General features: G+C 58.4%; 7 protein-coding genes and 1 non-coding gene across 8 annotated transcripts; 3 read left to right on the forward strand and 5 right to left on the reverse strand.

Annotated features, from left to right (window-relative positions):
- The first annotated feature begins 192 nt into the window (after positions 1 to 192).
- On the forward strand, positions 193 to 1,657 carry SCHCODRAFT_02628506 (proliferating cell nuclear antigen). The gene is made up of 4 exons (XM_003031390.2): positions 193 to 300; positions 358 to 624; positions 680 to 1,155; positions 1,213 to 1,657. Exons 1-4 carry the CDS (start codon positions 249 to 251, stop codon positions 1,486 to 1,488), a joined length of 1,071 nt encoding a protein of 356 aa, XP_003031436.1. The 5' UTR covers positions 193 to 248; the 3' UTR covers positions 1,489 to 1,657.
- A 219-nt stretch (positions 1,658 to 1,876) lies between these two features.
- SCHCODRAFT_02505594 (uncharacterized protein) lies at positions 1,877 to 2,710 on the reverse strand (the record flags this gene model as incomplete). The annotated part of the gene is made up of 4 exons (XM_003030973.1): positions 1,877 to 2,005; positions 2,119 to 2,293; positions 2,434 to 2,540; positions 2,627 to 2,710. The coding sequence occupies 4 exons, from the start codon at positions 2,708 to 2,710 to the stop codon at positions 1,877 to 1,879; spliced, it is 495 nt and encodes a 164-aa protein (XP_003031019.1).
- A 742-nt stretch (positions 2,711 to 3,452) lies between these two features.
- SCHCODRAFT_02580691 (chaperonin GroL) lies at positions 3,453 to 5,912 on the forward strand. The gene is made up of 4 exons (XM_003031389.2): positions 3,453 to 3,735; positions 3,787 to 3,837; positions 3,890 to 3,950; positions 4,006 to 5,912. Exons 1-4 carry the CDS (start codon positions 3,558 to 3,560, stop codon positions 5,510 to 5,512), a joined length of 1,797 nt encoding a protein of 598 aa, XP_003031435.1. The 5' UTR covers positions 3,453 to 3,557; the 3' UTR covers positions 5,513 to 5,912.
- Positions 5,913 to 5,998: 86 nt separating this feature from the next.
- On the reverse strand, positions 5,999 to 6,071 carry SCHCODRAFT_t140. Its single transcript has one exon. It is a non-coding gene; the product is annotated as a tRNA-Thr (tRNA).
- A 222-nt stretch (positions 6,072 to 6,293) lies between these two features.
- On the reverse strand, positions 6,294 to 13,126 carry SCHCODRAFT_02628519 (uncharacterized protein). The gene is made up of 15 exons (XM_050345475.1): positions 12,440 to 13,126; positions 12,066 to 12,383; positions 11,071 to 12,013; positions 10,827 to 11,020; positions 10,466 to 10,777; positions 10,204 to 10,410; positions 9,978 to 10,148; positions 9,345 to 9,920; positions 8,926 to 9,290; positions 8,787 to 8,876; positions 8,538 to 8,733; positions 8,253 to 8,489; positions 7,465 to 8,202; positions 6,687 to 7,412; positions 6,294 to 6,634 (listed from the first exon to the last, which is right to left on the reverse strand). Exons 1-14 carry the CDS (start codon positions 12,834 to 12,836, stop codon positions 6,787 to 6,789), a joined length of 5,370 nt encoding a protein of 1,789 aa, XP_050199569.1. The 5' UTR covers positions 12,837 to 13,126; the 3' UTR covers positions 6,294 to 6,634; positions 6,687 to 6,786.
- Positions 13,127 to 13,329: 203 nt separating this feature from the next.
- SCHCODRAFT_02313703 (uncharacterized protein) lies at positions 13,330 to 14,086 on the forward strand. Its single transcript, XM_050342345.1, has 4 exons — positions 13,330 to 13,381; positions 13,433 to 13,621; positions 13,692 to 13,973; positions 14,033 to 14,086. Exons 2-3 carry the CDS (start codon positions 13,475 to 13,477, stop codon positions 13,926 to 13,928), a joined length of 384 nt encoding a protein of 127 aa, XP_050199570.1. The 5' UTR covers positions 13,330 to 13,381; positions 13,433 to 13,474; the 3' UTR covers positions 13,929 to 13,973; positions 14,033 to 14,086.
- Positions 14,087 to 15,135: 1,049 nt separating this feature from the next.
- Positions 15,136 to 17,594, reverse strand: SCHCODRAFT_01033114 (uncharacterized protein; the record flags this gene model as incomplete). The annotated part of the gene is made up of 7 exons (XM_003030971.1): positions 15,136 to 15,314; positions 15,367 to 15,775; positions 15,825 to 16,715; positions 16,935 to 16,962; positions 17,018 to 17,066; positions 17,127 to 17,204; positions 17,255 to 17,594. The coding sequence occupies 7 exons, from the start codon at positions 17,592 to 17,594 to the stop codon at positions 15,136 to 15,138; spliced, it is 1,974 nt and encodes a 657-aa protein (XP_003031017.1).
- A 341-nt stretch (positions 17,595 to 17,935) lies between these two features.
- SCHCODRAFT_02628525 (two-component histidine kinase Le.nik1-like protein) lies at positions 17,936 to 23,639 on the reverse strand. The gene is made up of 17 exons (XM_003030970.2): positions 22,764 to 23,639; positions 22,650 to 22,714; positions 22,220 to 22,438; positions 21,898 to 22,018; positions 21,562 to 21,843; positions 21,256 to 21,510; positions 20,891 to 21,202; positions 20,590 to 20,840; positions 20,277 to 20,540; positions 20,084 to 20,229; positions 19,646 to 20,031; positions 19,255 to 19,596; positions 19,126 to 19,204; positions 18,778 to 19,073; positions 18,613 to 18,727; positions 18,510 to 18,563; positions 17,936 to 18,460 (listed from the first exon to the last, which is right to left on the reverse strand). Exons 1-17 carry the CDS (start codon positions 23,598 to 23,600, stop codon positions 18,333 to 18,335), a joined length of 4,152 nt encoding a protein of 1,383 aa, XP_003031016.2. The 5' UTR covers positions 23,601 to 23,639; the 3' UTR covers positions 17,936 to 18,332.
- Between the last annotated feature and the right edge of the window lie 112 nt (positions 23,640 to 23,751).

Here is a 23,751-nt window from a genome sequence, read left to right on the forward strand (position 1 = left end):
TGTGAGAGAGCAAAGCAGAAGAGACAGCAGGCGGCCTAGGGATGTCTCGAGCTGCGCGGCGGCTCGAGTGGGGGGAGGGATCAAGGATTATGGAGGGACAAATATTTGGCCCCAGGAGGACAATGCGCATGTCACAAGCGTTATTTCGCGTGACATAACGCGAAGGACCACTTTTTGTTGACGCGTTCCAGCCTTGCCTTTGACCCTCGTGAACTCCCTACGCGCTCCCTTCATCCGCTGTTCGCGCCATGCTCGAAGCGCAGCTCAACGAAGCGTCGATATTGAAGAAGGTCCTCGACTGTGCGTATAGCTCCCTAGTTTGACGCGCGCGACCCGGTTTGCTGACGCGCTTGGCAGCCATTAAGGAGCTGGTGACCGACGCGAACTTCGAGTGCAACGATGAGGGCATCAACTTGCAGGCGATGGACAACTCGCACGTCGCGCTCGTCAGCGTGAAGCTCGAGCGCGTCGGCTTCGCGAACTACCGCTGCGACCGGCCCATCCCCCTCGGCGTGAACCTGAACTCGCTCACGAAGGTGCTCAAGTGCGCGAAGGACGACGACATGTGCACGATCAAGGCGAGCGAGGAGGCCGACGTGCTCAATCTGGTGTACGAGGCGAAGTGTGCGTGGCGGGTTTCGGTGTCACGGTGTGCGTGTGTGCTGACGGAGATGCGCAGCGAGCGACCGCATAGCGGAGTACGACATGAAGCTGATGGACATCGACTCGGACCAGCTGGGCATTCCGGACACGGAGTACGATGCGCAGGTGACGATGGCGTCGAGCGAGTTTGCGCGCATTGTGCGCGATCTGTCGCAGCTCGGCGAGAGCGTGCGAATCGAAGTGAGCAAGGAGGGCATCCGCTTCGCGAGCGACGGCGAGTCGGCGAACGGGAGCGTGCTGCTCAAGCACAGCGCGGACGCGCCACCAGGCAAGGACGAAGAGGATGAGGAAGAGAAGGATAGTGAGGATGAGGAGGACGAGGACGAGGACGGCGAGAAGAAGGAAAAGAAGGCAAAGGTCAAGAAGGAGAAAGACGCCGAAGATGTGGACATGGAGAACGGCGATGGTGACGAAGAGTACGCCGACAAGGAGAAGGGCTCGGACGACGAAGAGGACGAGGAGGACTCTTCGAGCAAGAAGCGGAAAAAGAAGGTGCGCCGCCCCCTTCCTCTCTCACACGCCATACTGACTCCACCGTCCCCTTCTTAGGCCACCAAGTCCAAGCCGAGCAAGAAGGCCAAGAAAGACAAGAAGAAGAAGGAGAAGATCAAGGAGGAGCCCGAGATGCAGGGCGTCAACATCCAGCTCAACCAGCTCGTCTCCCTCACATTCTCGCTCAAGTACCTCGTCAACTTCTCCAAGTCGTCGAACCTGGCGAAGAACGTGCGCTTGCTGATGAGCAGCGACGTGCCGCTGCTCGTGAACTACGAGTTTGGGCAGGGGCATATTCGGTACTATCTGGCGCCGAAGATCGGCGACGAGTAGGCGCTGAACGTCGGCGGTCGATGAGTAGGCGCTGAAGTGCGGAAGCTCGCCAACGAGTAGATGCTGGGGCTGGGGAGGCCTCGCAAGTCTTGTGTGTATACATATCTTTACGCATCTCGCTTTCACTGTATCTTATGTCGTGCAATCGTATTTTGGGCAATCACCTTCACCGAGTGTATCTTCCCGCCATCGAAGACAGCAAGGTGCGTAGGTCGGGGCGCGGTCACGGGAACGGGCAGACGCGCTCCGCCAACGCGTTTTGTGAAGGCTTCCATCATTGTGTGAGGTCTGTACAGTACTGCAATTCGTTGCTAAACTTCTCCCTCTTCTCCTATTTACCTTTCTCTCGCCGCTCTGCTCTTCTGAACCTATCCTTCCCGCCTCTCTTTCACTCTACCCATAGCCCGTGCTTCTTGTGCCAGCCCTCGAGACTGTCCGGAGGGTACATGTTGTACACCTGTTTCTTCCCCTCTGGCAGGGGCACCCAGGCGGGCTTGGAGTCGGCGCGGCATATGCTCTGGGGTGGGGTCAATAGGTTATCAAAGCAAAATCTGGTTGACCGGTATACGAGAGAACGCGCGAAGACAAAGTAGATTCTGGTTGAAGAGAACGCGAAATCAAAGTTCGCACCATCTCCTGCACAGCGGCCAGTTCCGAGTCGATGGCGGCAGCGAAGGGGTGGATGAGCTCGGGCCATTGTTTATCGTACACCCATAGCATGCTGCCGCACTTGCTGCAGAAGTGGCGCTCGGACGAGGCGCGGTGTTCCTTGGGCGTGTCGCGGTCCATGACGGCGTGGTAGATGCTGGGAAGGGAGGTTGGTGTCAGTGCACGGTGGAAGTGCGTGCGTGTTGTACAGCTCGACCAGATAGTGTTTGGGGGGGCACGACGGAGACGAGGACACCAAGTCGTAGAGAGGAAACTAAGTCGCAAGATAGAACGTACTTTATCGCCTCCTTTCCTTGGAGGACATTGAGCGAGTTTGCGTGCCCGCCGAGGTTGACGCTGCCGCCGTATCCGCCGCATTTGCGGCAGATAGAGCAGGTGCAGAGCTATTAGGAGGGATTAGGCCAACCCCAGAGAACTGTATGTCGTACTCTAGAGTGTATTTCGCAACGCAAGGGTGGACCAGACATACCGCATACGGCGCGGGCGAGCTGCTGTTGACAGTGAAGCGCACCGTGCCGCAGTGGCAGCTGCCTTTGAGTTCAACGCCGCGCATCCTGCAGGGGTGTAGGGGAGATTTCGTATAGTTGAGCGGTGGCAGTCGTGATCGTGGTGGTGGTAAGAGAGAAGAACGCTCGGGTCACGAGCCTATCAATGTCGATGGCGAGGGTCGACGAAGCAGTGACGTCGCGGTAGGTCTGGTGACGGCAAGTTCGAGCGAGGTCAGACGCAAGGGAGGATTGAAGGAGGATCATAACAGCGGAGACATTGCTGGTGGGTCTTGTCGCATGGCCAGAATATAGTGCACGAATGTCGCTTGACTGGCAGCAACTTGGGGACCTACTTTCATACGCGGTGTAACCAAGTGTAACCAGTTAATATATGCGGGTGAGGACCTTGCAAAAGCGTTTTACGTAGACAAAAGCAAGGTACGAAGCAATGAGGTCCTACAGGAAAGGTCCACGTCAACTGGGGCAGAAGCCTCGTTGACCGCTGCATGAGACCGGAGAAGAGCGGGGTTGCCGAGCGTGGTCGGTTGCAGAAGTCCACAACTTTTTCTGATAGCGATGCTGGAGTCGGGATTCCGCCGTGAGGAGATGACAACGCACCGTGCCGCGCCAACGTACACCCTGTACGCGGAAGAAAGCTGCAGAGGACTCTGAAGAGTGCGGCACACGTGGAAGTTCAAGTTGCCCCGCATCACGTGTAGAACATGCGAGAAATGGGATGCGGGCGGAACCGGCGGACCGAAGCTGACTAAGCACATGTACAAAATTTGACGTCGACGCGTCTTTTCTTCTCGCATTCCTCCGGGACCACCAGTTCACCTCTCTTCCTCTCCCTTCACCGGCGCAGTCGTCCGCAAAAGCCTTTCCGCAAGGTCTACACTCCAGTCTAGCACAATGCACACCGTTTCCTCGACCTCGTCTCGTTCTCTTCGCCGCGCCGCCCAGGCCGCGAAGCCCGTGCTTGCCAGGGGAGCCCACAAGGAGATTAAGTTCTCCAACGATGGGCGTGCTGCTATTCTGAAGGGCGTTGACGTCCTTGCCAACGCTGTCAGCGTCACCCTCGGCCCCAAGGGTGAGTGGGACGCGTCGGGAGGGAAGTACACCTGACTAACGCGTCCTGCAGGCCGTAACGTGATTATTGAGCAGTCGTTTGGCGGTCCGAAGATCACCAAGGGTGCGTGGATCCTTCCTAGCATATATGCACGTTTTCTGACATCCTGTTGCAGATGGTGTCACTGTCGCCAAGTCCATTACGCTGAAGGACAAGTTTGAGAACCTCGGTGCCCGGTGCGTTCCCCTCCGCGTTTTCTCCTCCCCAGGACGTGTACTTACACTCCCTCAGCCTCGTTCAGGATGTCGCGTCGAAGACTAACGAGATTGCCGGTGACGGTACGACGACCGCGACGGTCCTCGCACGCGCCATTTACTCCGAGGGTGTCAAGAACGTCGCTGCTGGCTGCAACCCCATGGACTTGCGCCGTGGCTCGCAGGCCGCCGTCGACCGCGTTGTCGAGTTCCTCTCCTCGCAGGCCAAGACGGTCACCACCACCGCCGAGATTGCGCAGGTCGCGACCATCTCCGCGAACGGCGACACCCACGTCGGCAACCTCATTGCCCAGGCCATGGAGAAGGTCGGCAAGGAGGGTGTCATCACCGTGAAGGAGGGCAAGACCATTGAGGACGAGATTGAGATCACCGAGGGCATGCGCTTCGACCGTGGCTTCATCTCCCCCTACTTCATCACCGACGTGAAGGCGCAGAAGGTCGAGTTCGAGAAGCCCCTCATCCTCCTCTCCGAGAAGAAGATCTCGCTCCTGCAGGACATCCTCCCGTCGTTGGAGACCGCTGTCCAGGCCCGCCGTCCGCTCGTCATCATCGCGGAGGACGTTGACGGCGAGGCGCTCGCTGCGCTCATCCTCAACAAGCTCCGCGGCCAGCTCCAGGTCGCCGCCGTCAAGGCCCCGGGCTTCGGTGACAACCGCAAGTCCATCCTCGGCGATATTGCCATCCTCACCGGCGGTACCGTCTTCACGGACGAGCTCGACATCAAGCTCGAGAAGGCGACCGCGGACCTCCTCGGCTCGACCGGCTCCATCACGATCACCAAGGAGGACACCATTGTGCTCAACGGCGAGGGCTCGAAGGACAACATCCAGGCCCGTTGCGAGCAGATCCGCGCGCTCATTGACGACCCGACGACGAGTGACTACGACCGCACGAAGCTCCAGGAGCGCCTCGCGAAGCTCAGCGGTGGTGTCGCTGTCATCAAGGTCGGCGGCTCATCCGAGGTCGAGGTCGGCGAGAAGAAGGACCGCTACGACGACGCGCTCAACGCTACCCGCGCCGCTGTCGAGGAGGGCATCCTCCCCGGCGGCGGTGTCGCGCTCCTGAAGGCGTCCCTCATGCTCGCGACCAACTCCCAGGCCGCGTCTTCCACCTCCGCGCCCGTCTCGCCCGACGCGAAGCCGATACCGACCGCCAACTTCGACCAGGAGCTCGGCGTCGCGATCATCCGCCGCGCGCTCACGAACCCCTCGCGCGCGATCCTCTCCAACGCGGGCGAGGAGGCGAGCGTGATCGTCGGCACGCTGCTCAAGCAGTACGGCGGCGCGGACAAGTTCGCGTGGGGCTACGACGCCGCGAAGGGCGAGTACGTGGACATGATCAAGGCGGGGATCGTCGACCCGCTGAAGGTGGTGCGCACGGCGCTCGTGGATGCGTCGGGCGTGGCGTCGCTGTTGACGACGAGCGAGTGCTCCGTGGTGGATGCGCCGGAGGAGGACAAGCCGGCGGGTGGGATGGGCGGCATGGGGGGTATGGGAGGCATGGGTGGCATGGGCGGCTTCTAAGCTAGCTGTGGCGCCTCTGATTAACCTTTTCTCCCTCCCTCCCTCTCCCTCACTGCCTTCACCTACTGGGCTCCGCTATCCGGTCCCTTTGCGCATGAGCATCGGACACGCCTCATCGCTGACATGTACACCATGTCTTTCCTCATCGCTGATCGTTGGTCTCTTCAGGGTTTATGATTATTGACGCACTCACCAAGTCGCATCCGTCGCGCTAACCGCATGTCGCACTCACCGCGCTGCCGCGCTCCTCACCACCAAGTACAATACTCGTATGTTCATAGCTTTGACACTGCTATTCTAGTCTACGTACCATAGTCTGTCACGAATGCAAGCCGCTACTCCGTAACCCTAGGAAATGCCTCCTTGTGTGACATCGCGAGCCTGGATTTGAAAGCTTCCGACCTTACTGGAGATAGGCAAGGCAACAGGTACCGCTGAATTGCACAAAAGCAAAGAGCCTGATGACAAAAAGACCGCATACACGCTTGCCCCGTACCCGATTTGAACGAGTGATCTTCGCATTACAAGTGCGACGCCTTAGCCACTTGGCCAACGGGGCTTGCGATGTGTAGGCAAGTCAATGATTCTTACTGTCCTTCTGCCTGTAGGGCGCAGTCGTTGTCGAAGTCGTTTATACCGAAGTTTTATACCGAAGTTATGCAGCATGCGGGGGAGAGGGGGAGGGCCGCTCACGCACTTATGACCTGCAGCTATGCTTTCCAAGGCGAGTCGTAGAGACACGTCTCACTGTCACAATGTTAAGATAATACACAAAAGCAATGCGATTTCGACGGGGAGATAGAACGGCGAGCAAAGGAGAGTCAATGATCCGATAGTCGTGAATATGTACTAGGTACAGTGCGTGAGGAAGAGGTCAGGATGTGTGTGGAAGGGACCAAAAGACGAGGGACGTAGACGACAAGAGGAAAAAGTGAGTAGATAGAAGACGCAGTACATGAGTATGAGTAGGTCGATAGCGTTTGCACGAAAGCAGCGAGACCTATCGTACGTGGGGAGTCATGGGAGAGGGCATTACTGCATGCGACGAGGTGTGTACACGCTCGGGTATAGGAGGCATTACGAGGAAGGGTTAGATCCGATTTGAATATAACGATATGCGATCTGCAGCAGCCGTCAGTACCAACGACAACACGTGGAAGATCGAAACACGCACCGAAAGCTTTTGTGCAAGACGACAAAGCAAGACAAGAGACAACAGAGGGTAGGTAACGCACAGACGGGAGGGCGGGCAGAGTTCTCGCACCTCAATCCCGTCAGACGGCAACACCTACCATGTCGCCGGAAGCTGCCTTGCGCAGCTCCTTGAATTCCTTGCCGGCGAGCAGCTCGCGCACCTCCTCGATGCAGTCTGCCAGGCGCAGCTTGATCTCCCGCGAATTCTCCAGCAGCGGCTTGATATTCTCGGGCGTCATCGCCAGACGCGGCGGTTCCGGCAGGGGCTGAAGGGGGTCGATGGAATCCTCGACTTTCCAGGATGCGCCAGGCTCTGGCGAGAACGTGCCGGTGTTCCACGGTCCAGGGCCGGCGGGCATCGAGCGAACAGAGCCGTTCTTGTGGGTGGGCACGATGCGTAGCGGGGGACCCCGGCGGTCGATGGGGGATTCCCTGTCGGAGCCCTTGCGCTCGCGGATGTCCTCGCCCTTCGCGTGGTCTTCCTCCACGTTCGACAGCCGTGTCGGCCGGTCGAACAGGCTGGAACTGCTCCCAGGTGCGGAGGGCCCGGAGACGCTACGGCCACTCGAACTTCGGACCATAGCACGTGGGCTCATCTGAGAGTACGGTGAGCGACCGCGCTCAGGGTTGTGGGATGCCCTGACAGTCTCTGCTCCTGATGATGCCTTGTGAGGACGTTCGGCGGAGCTATGGGGCGAGTTGAGGCCTGTAGATACGATGAGAAAAAGGTCGATGCAATTAGGATGCGAGCAGCGCACCGACTGATGTGGACGGTTGCCCCATGCCCAAAGAGACCCGCGAGTCGGCGGTGGGAATGTCGAAGTCCACGTCCATACGATCCCAATCCTCGTCCTCATCATCGTCGACAGTCGAAGAACTGCCCTCGACCCCGTGTCCCGACCCATGCGCAGAGGTCGACATGGATCTGTTGCCATTCCTATCGTAGTCGTCCTCCGCGCCGCTGCTGCCTAGTGCAGGAGAAGCTGAACCACTACCTGAGCCAGGAAGAGGCAAGGGTACATCCTTATTCTTTGGCCGCCTCTTCACGCGAAGCCTGCTGCCCCGAGGGCTCTTCGCGCCTTCCTTCAAGGCCGACTTGCTCGGCTTGCCCGAGCTCTCCTGCGCCTCCTCCCTCCCCTCGTTCTTCTCACTCTTACCGCCGATGCGGAAGATGCTCGCCAAGCTGGGTCGCCGCGGACTCGACTTGCCACCACCGCTGACGCCCAAGCTGCTTGGGTTCCCATGGAAGCTGAATTTTGATGTGATTTTTGAGCTGTTCGAGTGCACGTACGGGTCCCGGCTCGACTTCGAAGGCGTGGCGGGAACCTCGAAGTGCGCCCGGCTGGCGGTCGCGTGGTTTTCTGAATGGTTATAGGGTGTTTCGGAGCGGCTGTAAGGGGTATCTCTTCCGGAAGAGTTGATGCTCTCCGGAGGGCCCGTCGATGTCTTCGCGCGACGCCTTCCAACGGTGATGCCGCTCGCGGTGGACACTGTGCCTATACGATGGCATTCATAACGGCGGATAGGTAAGTAATGCAAGACCAACCTTTGGGAGTAGGCAGACCAGCTGCGTTGAGGGTGGCATTGCGGCTGGCCCGCTTTCGTATGCCGGGTTGTGAGTGTGCAGGTTGCGATGTCGTAGTGCTGAGGCTGCTGGACGACTCTCCTGCGAGAGCGGGATCGACTGTCCCACGCTTCAGAGCGCGGAGCATGTCACGCAGGCCTGCCATGCCCAGGCCGCCAATGCGCGAGGCACGCTTACGCCGGACTTCAGGATTGGTTTCTATAGGACATGAGCACAAGGGACACAATGCAGGGGAGCTCGACTCACCGAAGGTTACTTCTGGGGGCAGCGCCAAGGAGCTCGCACTAGCCAAACCAGCTGCGTCGTCTCGCGCAGTTGACGGATGTCCGGCAGGTCCTCCTATCGTGTAGTTGTCCCAAGTCCATTCCCGGTTGACTGCCGGATCGTTAGCGTCGCGCTTGCCATGTTGATGCGCTGAGGAGTCATGCGGCACAACGGTCCGCTGCGGAGGCATCGTTAGCAATGACGGACTGTCTGGAAAGTCGCGAGACTTACCCCCGAATCCTCGGATGGCAGATGAGCAGGAACGTGCAAAGGACTGTCGCGTTGGCTCTCCGAGGGGCGCATGGACGTGCTGGACGATGCCTGAATGCGACGTAAGACACCCTGAAGACCGTCAAGAAGGCAAACTTACTCGTTGTTGCAGATGCGTCGTTGGCGAGGTGAGCATATCCCGCAAGAGCGTCAACTGCCGTTGGGTGAGATCGCCTCCGCCGCGACCGACCGTCGACGCCCTTCCCCCTGAAGCAGAGCTCGGCAAGGTTGGTCCCTCGCCAGGACCGACCATAGGGCTTTCGCCGTCCGTGAGCGTGATCGCACGCGTCCGGCCGACCTGAGCTGGTGCAGACGTCGACTTCTCTAGATGACTGCGGGTGCCGGGTTCGCTATCGCCTCGATCCCGAGTCGTCTTGGGGGGAGGCGGCAACATGTCGCTCGTCGATGTGGTGGCGCTGGTAACAGTTTGGTCGGACGCATCACGAGTGGGTTTCGGGTGTGATTCTGGGACCAGTCCGTCAGCAATGCAGTTCTTTGCTAGCACTTCACGACACTTACCGGTGCTCGGGCTCACGGCCACACCCGCAACAGCGGGAGGCGCACCCCCACCCAGCTCGATGAGCAAGTCTGCGCATTCCCAAGCAAGCATATATCGATTGTTGATTGACGCAAACCGCGACGAAAACTTTGCCAACGGCGTCGTCGGATCAGTCCCAGGGGGTAATGGCGAGGTAATCGGCGTCGAGACATCGGACGAAGGCGTGATCGAAGAGTTAGCGGACGAGGAAGGCTGCGATGACGAACTGGGAAGCGATGGCGCATTCGACGAAGACGCCGTGCCGCTTCTCGACCTTCGACCAAAAGGCGATCGTGGCGTCCGACTCTTGACGGGCGTAGTGGGAGTGCCGTCCTTACTCCGCCTGCGATCGATACTCTCTCGCCTGCTGTCCTTGCTCTTGCGCTTGCTATCCTGACTCGGCCGTCCGCGCTTAGGCGCCTCCGTAGGCGAGTGCTCAGCTTTGGTCGGAGAGGTAGCGGGAGGCTGAGCGGTGGGCTCCTCGAGGCGCATCTCATCCAGCATTCCGCTGACGCGGCTGACCAGGACGTTGTACGTGTCGCGGAGCTCGCGGATTTCTGTGAAGCATAGCAAGTCAACAAGTTGGACAGGCAGACTTCAATGGTGCCACATACCATTCACACTTCCAGCAAACTCCCTCACCAACCCCAAGTCTCGCCTCAGACCCTGTTGCGCCTGGCTGATCCGAGCCGGTATCCTCAGCCCACCACCCGACGACGTGTTGCGCCGCATATTGAGATCACTCAACGAGTTTCGCCGCATGTTCGCAGACGGGCGCGAAGTACCTAAAATAGTACCAGTTAGCCCTAGCGAACAGACAACTCCGACCACAAAACCCACCAGCATCACTGACGGTATGCGAGAGGCCAGTGGCACTATACGCTTGGATGAGCTGGGTTCCGGGTCTTCCTGAGCTTCCCGAATGCTCTCCGCGCCCGGACCCAAACCCCGACCCTCCCGACGCGTAAGGTGAGCTGAAGGGAGAGGCGCGTCCCAGGCTGGAATGTATCGACCCGGAGCCGACAGCGCGGTTGGCGGTGGTGGAACCTGCGAGACATTATTAGCTACATGCTCTCAGCGAGGTAAACCAGGCACCACATACCAGCTGGTCTACTCGCCGCGCCCTTGACAGCTTGTGGGCCTCGCGGCGTGGATAGGGGGCTCGGCTCAACGGGGCTTAGCCCAAGAGGCGATGGCAGCGGCGGCGTATGCAATTCGACCGGTGGAAGCAGCCCGCCGCTCTTCGTCCGCTTGTGCTGCTTGGGCGCAGTGTTCAATAAGTTGGCGACGCCGCCCGGCGCAGGACCTTTCGACCCGAACGATATTCGACGGACGAAGTTGGACATGCGGGTGGGCGCAATCGGGGTATCGAGCTCCCCTTGACTGCCCGAGGGGCCCTCGCCAGCGGAGTCCTCTGCTTATGTTGAGTAGGAGTTGGGATTCCGAGGGCGGGTGGAGCTTACCAGCCACGTCCTCGACACTGCTATTCAGAGGCCGGGTTGACTTCCGGAGCTGCACGAAGCCCATGGACTTGCGCTTGACGAGCTTTGCAGGAGCCTTGTCCTTGCCATTGGCATTGCTGCTGCTCTCGGGATGCTCAGGAAGCGGTGGCACGGGCGAGGACCCGCGGCTGAGAGGTGTCGGTGATCGGGAATGACTGCGTGTCATCATGAGCATATGTCACAGCTAGTGAATATAAACACTTACTGCCTCCCATGCGGCGTCGGCGAAGGGTTCAGTGACGCCCTCCGCATCTGCGGCGACGACATCGACGACCCCAACGACGAGCACGAGTTGTTATGGTGCCCGTACTTGCTCGCGTCAAAGTCGTACTGGATTGCAGGCACCGGCGGAATCGGCGGCAGCCCTTCAAAGTCGATCGACGTCGTGCTCTGCGGCCGCGGCGTCTGCTCGTTGTCGTCCTCGTCCATGCTCAATCCATCGTCGCTCGTCACCACGTCCCGCACCGCCCTGTGCTTGCGCATTCCCAACCGCCAGTCCATCGACTTGCCGCTCTTGCGGTGCGCTTTCCTGCTGCCTCCTGCGAGCATCGCGGGGTCGACGCTCTGCCGCCTCCGGTGCCGCTCGTTCGATGTGCGCGAGTCGATGCTGCCCCGGCGGCTCTCGTCCTCGCTCAGGCTACGGCGGCTGTCGATGCTCCGCCGGCGGTCGTCGTGCCCCGCGATATCCGCGACCTCGGACGGCGTGACGCTCCCGCGCTTGGTCCTGCGCGCCGCGTCCCACTTTTTCTTCACACTGCTCATGCGGCTGAGCAGGCTGCCGCCGGTGGGCGAGCCGACGCCGGAAGGAGGCGTCTGCGGCATCTGCGGCACGGCAATAGCGGCCTGCGAAGCTTTCTTGTGCAGCGGGACAGGCATCGCATTTGGTGGTGTGCGTGCCCTGGACGCGTGCGATGGTGTTCGGGGCCTCGATGAGGTAGTAGAGGGGGGTCGGGAGGATGTCCTTGAAGAGGTACGGGGACGCTCATTTGGTGTGCGTGGTCGTGAGCTGCTGTGGGACGGTGTTCGAGCACGCATAGATGGTCGAGTTGGCGGGTCCGTGAACACATCGCCCTCATCCAGCTGCATATGCGCGTCCTCGGATGACCTCGCGAATGGATATTCGGAAGGCTGAGAGGACGGGCCAGCGGCTAACAAGGAAATCAACAACGAGAGAAGGATAACATCGACAACAGCACTAACCATTCATCTCGTTGACCGGTGTAGGTCTGCTCTTCTTCCTAAGCCTCCGCCTCTCCCGCTCCTTGTGAATGGGTGGACTGGGGGGCAGGTTCTCCAACCGATGACCCGACCTAACGTGCGGGTGTGAACGGTCAAAGCGCGAGTCTCCGCTGACCGTCCGGCCGAGCATGTGCGCCGTGCTATCTGCGCTGGACTGTATGCTGGGCGCAGGGACAGAGAACACGGAAGCAGTGGGAGATCTAGGGTGTGGTTGGGGCGCATCGGCGCTGTACGCAGAGGGTAGATGAGGTATTTGGAGGCCAAGCATCTCGCGCGGGACTAGAGGAGCAACACTTGTCAGTCGAAGTACAATGTACAATCATCTTACGACGTACTTTCGGGCACTGGAGGTCTCTCTTGAGCAAGTGGTCGTCTACTGCGTGCGGTGACGGTCTTGTCCTCTTCTTCGCCGTGTGCGCCAAACTCTGCCTCGTCGTCGTCCTCCGAGTCGTAGTCTTCCTCGCGCGGACGCTTCGGTGATAACTGCACGCTGTTGGGGATCGTGTCTGGGATGGTCTGAGGAAAGCGCGTGGGCTCTTGACTACCCATAGGCTCGTCTTCGAAGTCCGCGTCCCAGTTCTCGCCCTCACCATCGCCGTGCGAGACGTGTGTCGGCCGAGATCGATCCTCCTTGATGCCTTCTGGCGCCGCGCCATCCCTGTCCAGCTCCCGGCTCGTTTTCTGGCCGCCGAACTCGAAGTCGTCGTCCCAGTTCTCCGTTTCGGTCGCCATCGTGCTGGTGCTTGTGTTCCCGCTAGTGAATTCTCTAGCGCCCTTCTAGGTCTCCGGGAGGTTGATTGTGCCCGACGCGTGGATATGTGCTGCGAACGCGGTTGTGCTTGGGCGATCAACACGCTGCAAAGGTACGTCCCGGTCGGCGCTCGCGTGCGTCGTGGCGCTCTTCTTCGTTGACCTGTCCTATGCCCTAATTGCACACCAGTCTCCAAAGCTCCGAGCCCACGCCAGACGCTGCAAAAGTCGGCGCCTCAACGCGACGAGAAGTTTTGTGTGAAGGAGAAAAGTAGAACAACGGAGACGCGACGCGGCGACCGCATCAAGTAGGTATGTACGCGTGTTGACAGCTCCGGCCCGCATAGCCCGCTGCCCCGATGTCGACGAGCGCCTCGAGTCCTTCGCGTTCTTCTCGACAATGACCTTCTCGACCAGAAGCGCTTCCTTCTCTGCGGGTCTATGCCCAAGAAACGCACTTATCCAAACCTTTGGTCTCAGCTGAAGGGCTCAACCGCGTCGGCTCTGTTTCCTCGAAGCTGACAAGCGTCTGTTTCGCCAATCCTGGCATGGTGGCGAAAGACGCTGATATGCCTCAGCCGCTTCGATTGCTCAAAACTACAACGGAATACTACAACAAGATGAACGTGGCCGCGAGTCGAACGCGCAAAGGCTCCCACCGAGCGCCACATCCTCGTATATGGGTCATTGTCGCGAGTGCGCCGTCAGCAAGGTCGTGGGCCGCAGCTGACTTCCAAGCCATATCGACGCCTCTCGCACCACCGAGGGTATGAGCCTCCGATCGTGGACTACACCACTGGTAGCACTGACTGGAACACTCGTGCTGTCACCACCGAGGATGAGAAGGGTCCCGGGCTTCAACACGCATCCTATCCAGGCCGGCCGACCAAGCAAACCGTCAGCCTTCCGCGGAAGCGACTTCGCATCGTGTCGAGCACAACGCGTAACGTCCCTAACCGCACCGCCGAGGGATGGAACCTCGGATGTGGACTACACCACTTGGTAGCAGGTCGAAGAGCACTGCGCAACAGGGAGCCTGAGCGCCCCGTTGGCCCCTCCTCGACTTACCGGTGACGGCGGTCGCCCCGTTCCCGGGGGGTTGAGGCGACCTGGCTTCTGGTGAGTGCCCTCCGTCCATCCCATTCTTATACTGGACCCTCTACACCTCGCCTAAGCAGGTCGTTCTACAGCAGCACATGTCCACTTCAGGCGGCGGCGGATAATGTGTGAGACCTCCAAAGGCCCAGAGGCGGACTTTGGCTTGAAATTGGCTTTAAAAAAGCGTCCGCAAGCGCGTCTTCGCGCGTGATCGCGTACTAGGCACGTGAAACTACCCCTTGGGCACACTAGCACAAATACAGGAAAACAATCTAGCGCTCGATCCCGTCGCAAGGTCCGTCATCATCTCATGATTTCTGAACTGCAAGGCTTTCCGCGCTGCTGTACACTCGGCGAGCTGTGCAAGTTCACGTATATAAGGTAGAGGTCTCTTTGATTTTTTTTCCTCCAGAAGCCAGGTCGCCCTTTGCCCTCGGGGTCGTGGGCGACCGCCGTCATCGGTAAGTCGAGGAGGGACCAACGGGGCGCTTAGGCTCCCTGTTGCGCGGTGCTCCTCGACCTGCTACTAAGTGGTGTAGTTCACAACCGAGGGCCGACTCCCTCGGCGGTGCGGACAGCGACGCTTCGTCGTCGTTCCCGTGGATGGTTGACGGTTTGCTTGGTCGGCCGGCCTGGATAGGATGCGTGTTGGAGCCCGGGACCCTTCTTATCCTTGGTGGTGACAGCACGAGTGTTCCAGTCAGTGCTACCAGTGGTGTATTCCACGGCCGGGGGCCCATACCCTCGGTGGTGCGAGAGGCGCCGATACGACTTGGAAGCGGCGACGTTCGTGACCTTGACCCGACGGCGCGCTCGCGACAGTGACCCATAGCTCGGATGTGGTGGCTCGGCAGGGAGCCCTTGCGCGTTCGAATCGCGACCATGTTCATTGTCTATCTATCCTTTTCGTTCTCATTTGCGCGCCAGAACTTGGCGCGGGCCCCAAGGCATTCGAAGCCATTGAATACATGTTGAGAATTATGCATATGTCGCGTAGAGTAAGTGCTATTGATACATTCAAGATCATAAGGAAATATGAAAAGGCGTCAAGAGGTCGTAACAAAATCGTTGAAGTAATCGTAACGGGAGGACGTCGACCTCAATGTGAGGCTTTGCCAGCGACGTCACTATAAATAAGGCTTTCCGAGACGCCCCATAATCAAATTGCCCACGACGCCCATAATCATCGCGAGCCATCGCTCTTCGCGCACTGCTGAGAGGTGGCTGCATCTATGGCAGACAGCCATCGCTCGCGCAGCTCCTCCGTTGGCAGATGCAGCGTCAGCTTCTCCGGCTCCCCATCGTCATTGAGAAACTGCAGCGACAACGGGAAGGAATTGCAGCAGGTAGAGGCGGGCGAGACTGCATGACTATGTCAGCTTTCGGACCCAGCACGGCAGCGCAACAGACATACCAAAAGCAGGTCGGCCAGCTTTGCACTCGCACGGTACCCTGTCGTCGGACAAGGGCACCGCGGAGAGGACGCACGCCATGTACACGCTGCCTTTCATCTTGAGCGGCGTCGAGCGAGTGCCGGCCTTGAAGAACGGATCGTACGATTTCCGCCCGACCAGGCATTGGCGCAGGCGGCCGCCGGTTTTGCTATCGGCGGCGAAGACGACGATGCGGTCGAAGATGTATACGAGGTAGTTGTAGTCGACGCCCTCGCGCGTTACGACAAGCTGGTCCGCAATGAGGAGGCGCCCAAACTTCTCCATCTTGAGTCCCCTCCAGTCGATGATGCGCTTGGCCATGAAGTGCCTGATGGCGTCGTAATCGCGTGCAGGGGGGTAGATGTCCGTATCGACGCTGAAGGTCGGTGACTGCGCGAGTGTGAGTTCCGAGTCCAGGGATAGGGCGTAGTAGACTCACGGGTAGGGCCGACGCCACACCGAACCGCTCCTCCGCCTCGACCGCTGATCGGTCTTGAGAGTAAGAGGACGCAATCGAGAGGGCCTTAGACTTGCTCCTTTGTTCCTCCTTCGCCGGCCGCAGCGTCCTGGACGAGGACGATCTCGAGACCATCGAGAGCGCGCGAGGCGAAAATCGTCCGGACAAGGTCGAGCTAGGGATGGCGGGTTCGACTTCGGACGAGTGGCTGTCACCGCGATCGAGCACTATCCCCGTCGCTTCTAATGGATCCTCCCACACGCTAATGCCCGAGTCGATCGAGGGCCGCCGGCTGTGGCCACTCATGCTGCTCGGGAAGTTCCCATCCGGGAGGGGGGACTGCTCTTCGATAACCATATTCTCGAGCATCTCGAACAGCGTCGTCTGCCTATTCGTCACGGTCGCCTGCGACACGATGCGGGGTTGCGTAGTGGCCATCTCGAGGAAGAAGCGGTTGATGACAACTGCCGTCTGGCGTTTGGGGAGTGGAGTAGAGCGGCCACTCATAGAGGAAGGGGCTTGGAAAAGATGTGGATGCGTGGGCAGGCCATGGTTACGCGCGTTTAGTACTGCAGCCATGTTGTGCGTTTGTCGTGATTGATAGAGCGAGCGGTCCAGCGCCAACATTGTGGCGTGCAAATAACAATGACGGGAAGAGGCAAGAACAAGAATGAGGGACGTCAAAACGGAAAACAAGAGGAGGTGATGGTCTATGATCAAGCCGCAACCGGTGGCCCAATGGCCATTGTGCACAATCGGAGATAACTGCGTTTCTTGATCGCCGGAGCCGTTGCCGGCAACGAGCATGGCAACGCGCGCCGACTCGCTTTCGCTGTCAACGCCTGCGTTCTCAGAAGTACCGATCCGCGAAAGCTATGACAAGAATTCACTTCAAGTAGAGTATTGTACTTATACACGAACGAGGACAATAAATAAGGAGCGAAGACCATTCCAAACCGTCCATTGCTTTGCAGCAAAGACCCGCTTAACGAGGGGTAGCAACGAGAAGAGACACAAGGAAGGAGGGTACGGTACGGCGTCTCTCAAGAGGCAGCTCAGGCTCATGCCATCTCTTCGAATCCTTCCGCGCACAGGCCGCATCCGATGCATTCCAAGCACGCTAGAGAAGATAGTCAGTCTCGTCGTATTTTCAAGTGGAAGTACACGCGACGTACCTAGACCGCCACAGCACGCGCACAAGTAGCACGGGCAGCAGAGGGGATTCTGGAAGGCGCCTGTCTCTACGTCAGCTTGAGGAAGCGCTGCAAGCTACAGCTTGCGCACCTTTGCAGCACCAGGCGCTCAGCATGATCCCCAAGATAATGACCACCACTAGGCCAACGAATATGACGGTGAGGTAGTCTGGAAGGCGCGTCAGCATGTAGAGTAAGGTCCAAAGGCGAGTCACGTACATTTGTGATCGGTGAAGGTGCTCCCGCTATCGCTTTCCCCCGTGGTTTGCCTGCTCATGAGGTGCGACATGTCGTGGTGCCCGCCACCGAGGAGCATGCTAGCGAAGCAGCCCAGGGCCATGACCCCAATGATAGACGCGATAGAGACGAGGAGCGGCACCAGCATGCGCTTCAAGCGATTATTGTGGCACCTCTTGTGGTGAGGCCCAGCCTGCGACGCCGACACATCGTTGCAGCACTCGTGCTCGTGCTTCTCGTCCTGCGAGAGGGGCTCGTACTCCGCCTTTCCAGTTACATCCATAACAGAGATAGCAGACGGTTGAATAGACACGCTCGGCATGTTGAAAGAGAGGTTGGGAAGCGCAGGTATGGTGGCGAAGAACAAGAAGCTAGCGGCGGAGACGAGTGTCCGGCGGTGTATGTATTCGGAGAACAGCAAGATCTAGAACGTGCCCTCACGGACGTCTTTATAAAGAAGGGGTCGCCGCGCAGCAGCTAGCAGATGACCGGGAGGCTATACCCAGGAGGCTATCCAACTGCGAACCCGATGAGTCGCTCGTGGCTGCGGGAGGCAAACAGGCACTGACGATCGAGGAACATCACGCGCGCAGTTCAACTTCGATCGCCCGCATCTACTGTACTTCTCTGAACTGTTACTTTTATCCCAGGACCGGCCAGTGCTGCAGGCTAGAAATAACATTAGACAAGGCATAAGTACAGCTACTGGTGGGGTACGTCTTGAGTTATATACTAGTGAGGATAATAGTACAGAACATGAAGATAGCTAAGCACAAGAAAGCAGAGAGATCCGGGCTACATGAAGCCGAGCAAATCCTCACTTCGTCGCCGGAGCAGGAGACCTTCACTCCGAGAAGAAACAAGTGTCAAAGGAGGAAATGAATTAGAAATGAGATGAGAGAGACGTGTAAGGAAAACAGGGAGCTAAGGAGACAATGCGTGCGTGCTGAGCTAGAGTTACAATAATGATGGATGAGGCGATGGCTCGCGCCAGCAAGACCCGACAGCAAAGTACGGCACAGGTCTGGCACAACTAGACGTGTCCGACGGAACCACGACTTCATGACCGCAATGCTGAAGGGTCCAAGTAGGCCGCAGGGTTCCGCCGACGGTACATCGCCTTCTGCGCTGCGCGCTCGCTGGCGAGCTTGCTGATGGCGTTCAGCAAATCACCTCTCCTCAAAGGCTCTGCAAAGCGGTCAGGTCATGCGGTTGAGCGGGGAGGCAGGCCACTGACTGGTGATATGGTCGTCCATGCCTGCACGCAAGCATCTCTCACGATCACCAATCACTACAAAGCTGTAAGCGCTTACTCTCAGAACCAACCGCGAACGACATACTGGCATGAGCCGTCAGAGCGATGATGGGCGTCGGCATCAAGCCTTCCTGCATCTCGAACTGACGGATGAGCTCCGTTGCTTCCATACCGCCCATGAACGGCATAGACACATCCATCTGGAGCAGCTGTCAGACGCAGAAGGAACTATATGCGAAGGAAGACGCACGAGGATGATGTCAAATGGCTTGCTCTCAGCAATCCTGCGCTTGAACGCGTCGACCGCGATAGCCCCATTGTCCGCGATCTCGACCATGTTGCCATACTTCTCGAGGATCTTGACGGCCAGCTTCTGGTTGACCATGTTGTCCTCGGCGAGCAGGATGTCGAACGAGATGTCGTTGGGGGTGAAGACCGGGTTCTGCGTGTTCGACTCCAGCGCAGTTATCAAGGCCGACGCAAGGTCTTGGACGGATACTGGCGAAGTGACTTGCGAGCTGATGCTGTTGTCCAGGCACCATTTGACTGCTGTTACGTGAGTGGACGTGTCTGTACCTGCGACTATTATATGGCTCACGATTCAGCTTCGGTTGTTCAGGGCCAAGGAGAACGATGGGTATGTAGCGCAAGTGCTCGTACTCGCGAACGCCCTCGGTCTGCAGGGATGATTAGTAGCGTGATCAAGCCTCTAGTTGATTCGACTTACGATGGCAAGAGAGTCGGTGATAATGGTGTCGACGTGCGGGCACTTGTCCTTGTTGGCCACTTGTGCAACGGTCGTCGCCACATGCGGCTTCAAGCCCAGCAACCTGATCTTCTCGGCAACATTGGACCTGTCGCCGAGGGTGTTCATGTACAGGATCGTCCTCTTCGCGAACGGCTGCATCTTGGTCAAGGTCGCCTCCAAGGTGCTGTGGCTGATTTGTGTCGTGATCGTGAAGTAGAACTTGCTGCCCTTCGACACCTCACTCTCCACCCACATGTCACCCTGCATGAGGGAGACGAGGCGCTTCGAGATCGACAGACCCAAACCAGTACCACCGTACTCCTACAAGACAGTCAGTAAGTAAGCTCAAACAAGCGCCAAACATGCTTACCCTTGTCGTGGAGCCATCCGCCTGGGCGAACGTGTCGAAGATGAGGCTGAGCTTGTCCTGCGCAATACCGATACCGGTGTCCAGGACACAGAACTCGATCGTGACGTGCTCGCCGTCCATCGCGAGTAATCTTGTGCTGAGTGCGACGTTGCCCTTGCGAGACACCTGGCTCGGTGTGAACTTGATGGCGTTGCCAACCAAGTTGGTGATGACTTGGCGCAGACGGAGCGCGTCACCTATGAGCTGATCGGGAATGTCTGCCTCGACGTCGTAGGTCAAGTCCAAGTTGTTCTGCGACGCGCGCACGACGAGGGTCTTGAGAATACCGAAGACCGTCTGGCGCAGCGAGTATGAGACCGCCTCCATGGTCATGCGACCGGCTTCGACTAGGGTAAAGCATAAGCACAAGGGACAGCAAGCTTTAAGGGCAATGCTTACTCTTCGAAATATCCAAGATGTCGTCGATAATCAACAGCAGCGAACGCGCCAAGCTGTGGACCAATAGCAATGACTCGCGTTGTGAGCGGTTCAAGTCGCTATCCAGCGTGAGTTCCGTCATGCCGATGATACCGTTCATCGGTGTCCTGCGCTGCATGAGGACGCGACCTTGCGTGACAACAAGAAGACGCACCGAATCTCGTGAGACATATTGGCCAAGAACTCGCTCTTACTCCTGTTCGCCAACTCGGCGGCCTCCCTGGCAGCGGTGTTCTTCTGTATTGAGTCGCGCAAGTTGAAGACCATGGAGTTGATCTGTGTCTTCAACGAGTCCATCTCTCCGCTGGCCTCGACCGTGATGAACCGAGTGAAGTCGCCGTCCATAGCCGCCTGGGAGATCTGCGCGAAGCCTCTGACCTGGGTCGTCAAGTTGCCGGCCATGGTGTTGACAGCCAACCTGAATGATACGTGAGCTGCAGTCGTATAGGTGATAACGACAAACATACGTGATCTCCTGCCATATACCCTGGACGTTGCCAACCTCGGCCTGGACACCCAGCTTGCCGTCGGTACCGACTTCACGTGCAACCTTCTTGACCTCTCGGGCGAAGATGGACAACTGGTCAATCATAGTGTTGATGGTGTTGACCAACGCCAACATCTCTCCGGAGACCGAGACACCCTGGATCTTGCGCGTCAAGTCACCCACAGACACCGCTGCTGTTGCCTCTGCGATGGTGCGCACTTGCAGCGTCAACTAAGAACATGATTAGAGCCCACACATGTGCAGCGGATCGACAGACATACGTTGGCCGCCATCACGTTCACGTTGTCCGTCAAAGCCTTCCAGGTACCGCCGACGTTCGTGACGCGGGCTTGCCCACCCAACTTCCCGTCCGTTCCGACCTCCTTGGCGACTCGCGTGACCTCGTCGGCGAACAGACTCAACGAATCAGTCATGCCGTTGACAGTATCCTTCAACTCGAGTATCTCGCCCTTGACGTCGACAGTGATCTTCTTGGACAAGTCACCGCCTGCGACAGCCTTCGTGACCTCGGCGATCGAGCGCACTTGGTTCGTCAAGTTCATGGCCATCAGGTTGACGTTGTCCGTCAAGACCTTGGAAAGGTTATAAGTAGGACGTCCTCCTCGGATCGCAAGTTTGGACTCACTGCCCACATGCCCTGAACTCCCGGTACGGACGCTTGACCACCCAAGATACCCTCGGTACCGACTTCCAAACTGACACGCGTGACCTCGTTGGCTAGCGTACTCAACTGGGACACCATCTGGTTGACGGTCATCTTCAAGTCGAGCATCTCGCCCTGTACGTTAACGTCGACCATCTTGCCGAGATCGCCGTTCGCGACGGCCTTCGTGACCTCCGAGATGGAGCGCACTTGGTCGGTCAAGTTCGAGGCCATTTTCTAGAAAGAGCATGAGACGATTGCAATGGCAGATAGAGCATCGAGACATACGTTCACGTTGCGCGTCAAATCGGCCCACGTACCCTGTACGCCTTCGACGGTTGCCTGACCACCCAAAATACCCTGCGTGCCGACCTCCAAAGCCACTCGCGTGACCTCGCTGGCGAAGGCGCTCAACTGGTCCACCATGGAGTTGACTGTGGCCTTCAAGGTCGCCATCTCACCCTCGACCTGAATGGAGATCTTCTGGGTCAAGTCACCGCCAGCGACAGCGGTCGTGACGACGGCGATGGATCGCACTTGATCCGTCAACGATGAACACATTCGATTGACCTGTATCCGGGTCAGGCCTGGACGATATCCGACTAGCAAGATGGCGCTACTCACGTTTCGCACCAACTCGTACCACACTCCTTCGACATCCGGAACGTCCGCCTGACCACCCAATTTGCCTTGTGAACCGACCTCCAACGTTACTCGTGTGACCTCTGCTGCCAGTGCCCGTAATCTGAACACGCGAGAATGGAGTCGTGGTAGTGACGGAGGTAGCGTAGACGTAAACGTGGACATGACGGATCAAGGGAGACATCCCAAGGCGGCAAATCAGCAGAGGAAGGATGGATAAGAGGCAATCGGGATCGATCCAAGGAGACGCGAAGAAGAGTACTCGTCAGAGGCCATACGGTGAACAATATAGTAGACGACGTACCTGATGACCATTCCGTTGACCGTGTTCTTCAAGTCCAGGATCTCGCCACTAGCCTCGACTTCGATTTGTTTGGACAAATCGCCCAAAGCGACAGCCTTCGTCACTGTCGCGATGGAGCGCACTTGCGAGGTCAAGTTCGCAGCCAATTTGTTGACGATAGCCGTGAGATCGCGCCATGTGCCCTCAACGTCGAGGACCAGGGCTTGACCACCCAATTTGCTACGAGAGATGTGAGCTTTACGTCCTCAGAGGCATGGTAAGGGCAACGGCAGGCGACGAGACAGCAACCGAAACGTCGACAACGCTAGACGGTCCTCACGCGCGATGCATGGAGCCCTGCACAGGGAGTACCGTCCAGCCACTGTCAATCGTCCGGATGTTTCCAGTGGAGCCGAAGCAACGATGACGCGGAAAGAGTAATAAGACGCACCCTTCCGTGCCGACTTCTAAAGCAACGCGGCTGACCTCTTCAGCGAAGACACCGAGTTTATCGACCTGTGTTCGAGTTGAGAAAATCACTTCAGACGCTGGGCGTACTACGCACCATAGTGTTAATGATGTCCTTGAGCTGAACCATTGTTGCGCCTTGCACAGGAATATCGATGCGCTGCGTAAGATCGCCCGAGGCGACGGCCTTGCAGACCCGAGCAACTTCCATGACTTGGGTTTCCAGTAGCGAGAGTTCCTGAGCTCGAGGGAGTGATGCGTGCGCAGCGTAGTTAGGACCGAGTGGAGCCATGGGCGGAGGGCCATCCCTGCCAGCAGGTGTGGTGTCGACGGTACGGAAGCGATTCATCATGGCTATGCCATCGGGGATCTTGACCTTGGAGTTGCAAGTGGGGCAGTTAATGCTCTCTGGGAGCGCCTGGACGGTTGGGGGAGCGGAATGGGAGAAGACGGGGCCCTTGGTGAAGGACTGGCCCGCGGCGTCGGTGTAGCCACGATTGAAGACGCCGTTCAATTCGGATAGGGCAGCGGGCATGCTGGAGATGTCGAGCTTCATGGGCTTGCCGTTGGGCTGCTCGACCACACGCTCGCGCTTCTCTGGCGGCGGGTCGACGGGCGCCTCTGTGTCTGGCTTCGTGGGCGGGGTGGAATTGGTGCGCCGACGGGGCTCCGGGGTCGGGGCGGTGTCGCGCTCGGTGCGCTCGTTCGAGTTCGCGCTGTCCCTCTCCTGCAGCGCCCGCTCCGCCTTGTGCATACGCGCGGCCATCGACTTGAGATCCTTCAAGATCATATCGGTCGCCCAATTTCGCGCGCCCTGATAGGTGGGGATCTTGGTCGCATTCTGGGGCGCCTGGAGGACGGGCAGGAGGAGGAGAAGGAACTGGACGAAATTGTCCGGCTCGTGGACGAACGAGTCGCCCCCGTCCATAGTCATGGCGGTAAAAGGCAAGAAGACTGAGGCCTTCGCCCGCCTCCCGCGTGAAAAGATGTTTATACACATTTGGCAATTCAGCAATCACGCGGCCACCGATGTCCGTTCTCGACAACTTTCCAACTCGACCAAGGCACTCGTATGCCTTTGTGAG

This window comes from Schizophyllum commune (assembly GCF_000143185.2).
Source record: "Schizophyllum commune H4-8 unplaced genomic scaffold SCHCOscaffold_7, whole genome shotgun sequence".
Classification (NCBI taxonomy): domain Eukaryota; kingdom Fungi; phylum Basidiomycota; class Agaricomycetes; order Agaricales; family Schizophyllaceae; genus Schizophyllum; species Schizophyllum commune.

What these genes read in the sequence shown, in the direction of transcription:
- SCHCODRAFT_02628506 (XM_003031390.2), top strand. Translation starts at nt 249, where the DNA reads ATGCTCGAAGCGCAGCTCAACGAAGCGTCGATATTGAAGAAGGTCCTC. An exon ending in ATTGAAGAAGGTCCTCGACT is followed by an intron (nt 301 to 357) that starts GTGCGTATAGCT and finishes CGCGCTTGGCAG; the next exon opens with CCATTAAGGAGCTGGTGACC. An exon ending in GCAAGAAGCGGAAAAAGAAG is followed by an intron (nt 1,156 to 1,212) that starts GTGCGCCGCCCC and finishes TCCCCTTCTTAG; the next exon opens with GCCACCAAGTCCAAGCCGAG.
- SCHCODRAFT_02580691 (XM_003031389.2), top strand. Translation starts at nt 3,558, where the DNA reads ATGCACACCGTTTCCTCGACCTCGTCTCGTTCTCTTCGCCGCGCCGCC. An exon ending in CGTCACCCTCGGCCCCAAGG is followed by an intron (nt 3,736 to 3,786) that starts GTGAGTGGGACG and finishes CGCGTCCTGCAG; the next exon opens with GCCGTAACGTGATTATTGAG. An exon ending in TTTGAGAACCTCGGTGCCCG is followed by an intron (nt 3,951 to 4,005) that starts GTGCGTTCCCCT and finishes ACACTCCCTCAG; the next exon opens with CCTCGTTCAGGATGTCGCGT.
- SCHCODRAFT_02628519 (XM_050345475.1), bottom strand. Translation starts at nt 12,836, where the DNA reads ATGGCGACCGAAACGGAGAACTGGGACGACGACTTCGAGTTCGGCGGC. An exon ending in CAGTGTCGAGGACGTGGCTG is followed by an intron (nt 10,778 to 10,826) that starts GTAAGCTCCACC and finishes CAACATAAGCAG; the next exon opens with AGGACTCCGCTGGCGAGGGC. An exon ending in GCATACCGTCAGTGATGCTG is followed by an intron (nt 10,149 to 10,203) that starts GTGGGTTTTGTG and finishes GTACTATTTTAG; the next exon opens with GTACTTCGCGCCCGTCTGCG.
- SCHCODRAFT_02313703 (XM_050342345.1), top strand. Translation starts at nt 13,475, where the DNA reads ATGAACGTGGCCGCGAGTCGAACGCGCAAAGGCTCCCACCGAGCGCCA. An exon ending in CGCCTCTCGCACCACCGAGG is followed by an intron (nt 13,622 to 13,691) that starts GTATGAGCCTCC and finishes GTCACCACCGAG; the next exon opens with GATGAGAAGGGTCCCGGGCT.
- SCHCODRAFT_02628525 (XM_003030970.2), bottom strand. Translation starts at nt 23,600, where the DNA reads ATGACTATGGACGGGGGCGACTCGTTCGTCCACGAGCCGGACAATTTC. An exon ending in CGCTCTGACGGCTCATGCCA is followed by an intron (nt 18,564 to 18,612) that starts GTATGTCGTTCG and finishes ACAGCTTTGTAG; the next exon opens with TGATTGGTGATCGTGAGAGA. An exon ending in CATGGACGACCATATCACCA is followed by an intron (nt 18,461 to 18,509) that starts GTCAGTGGCCTG and finishes ACCGCTTTGCAG; the next exon opens with AGCCTTTGAGGAGAGGTGAT.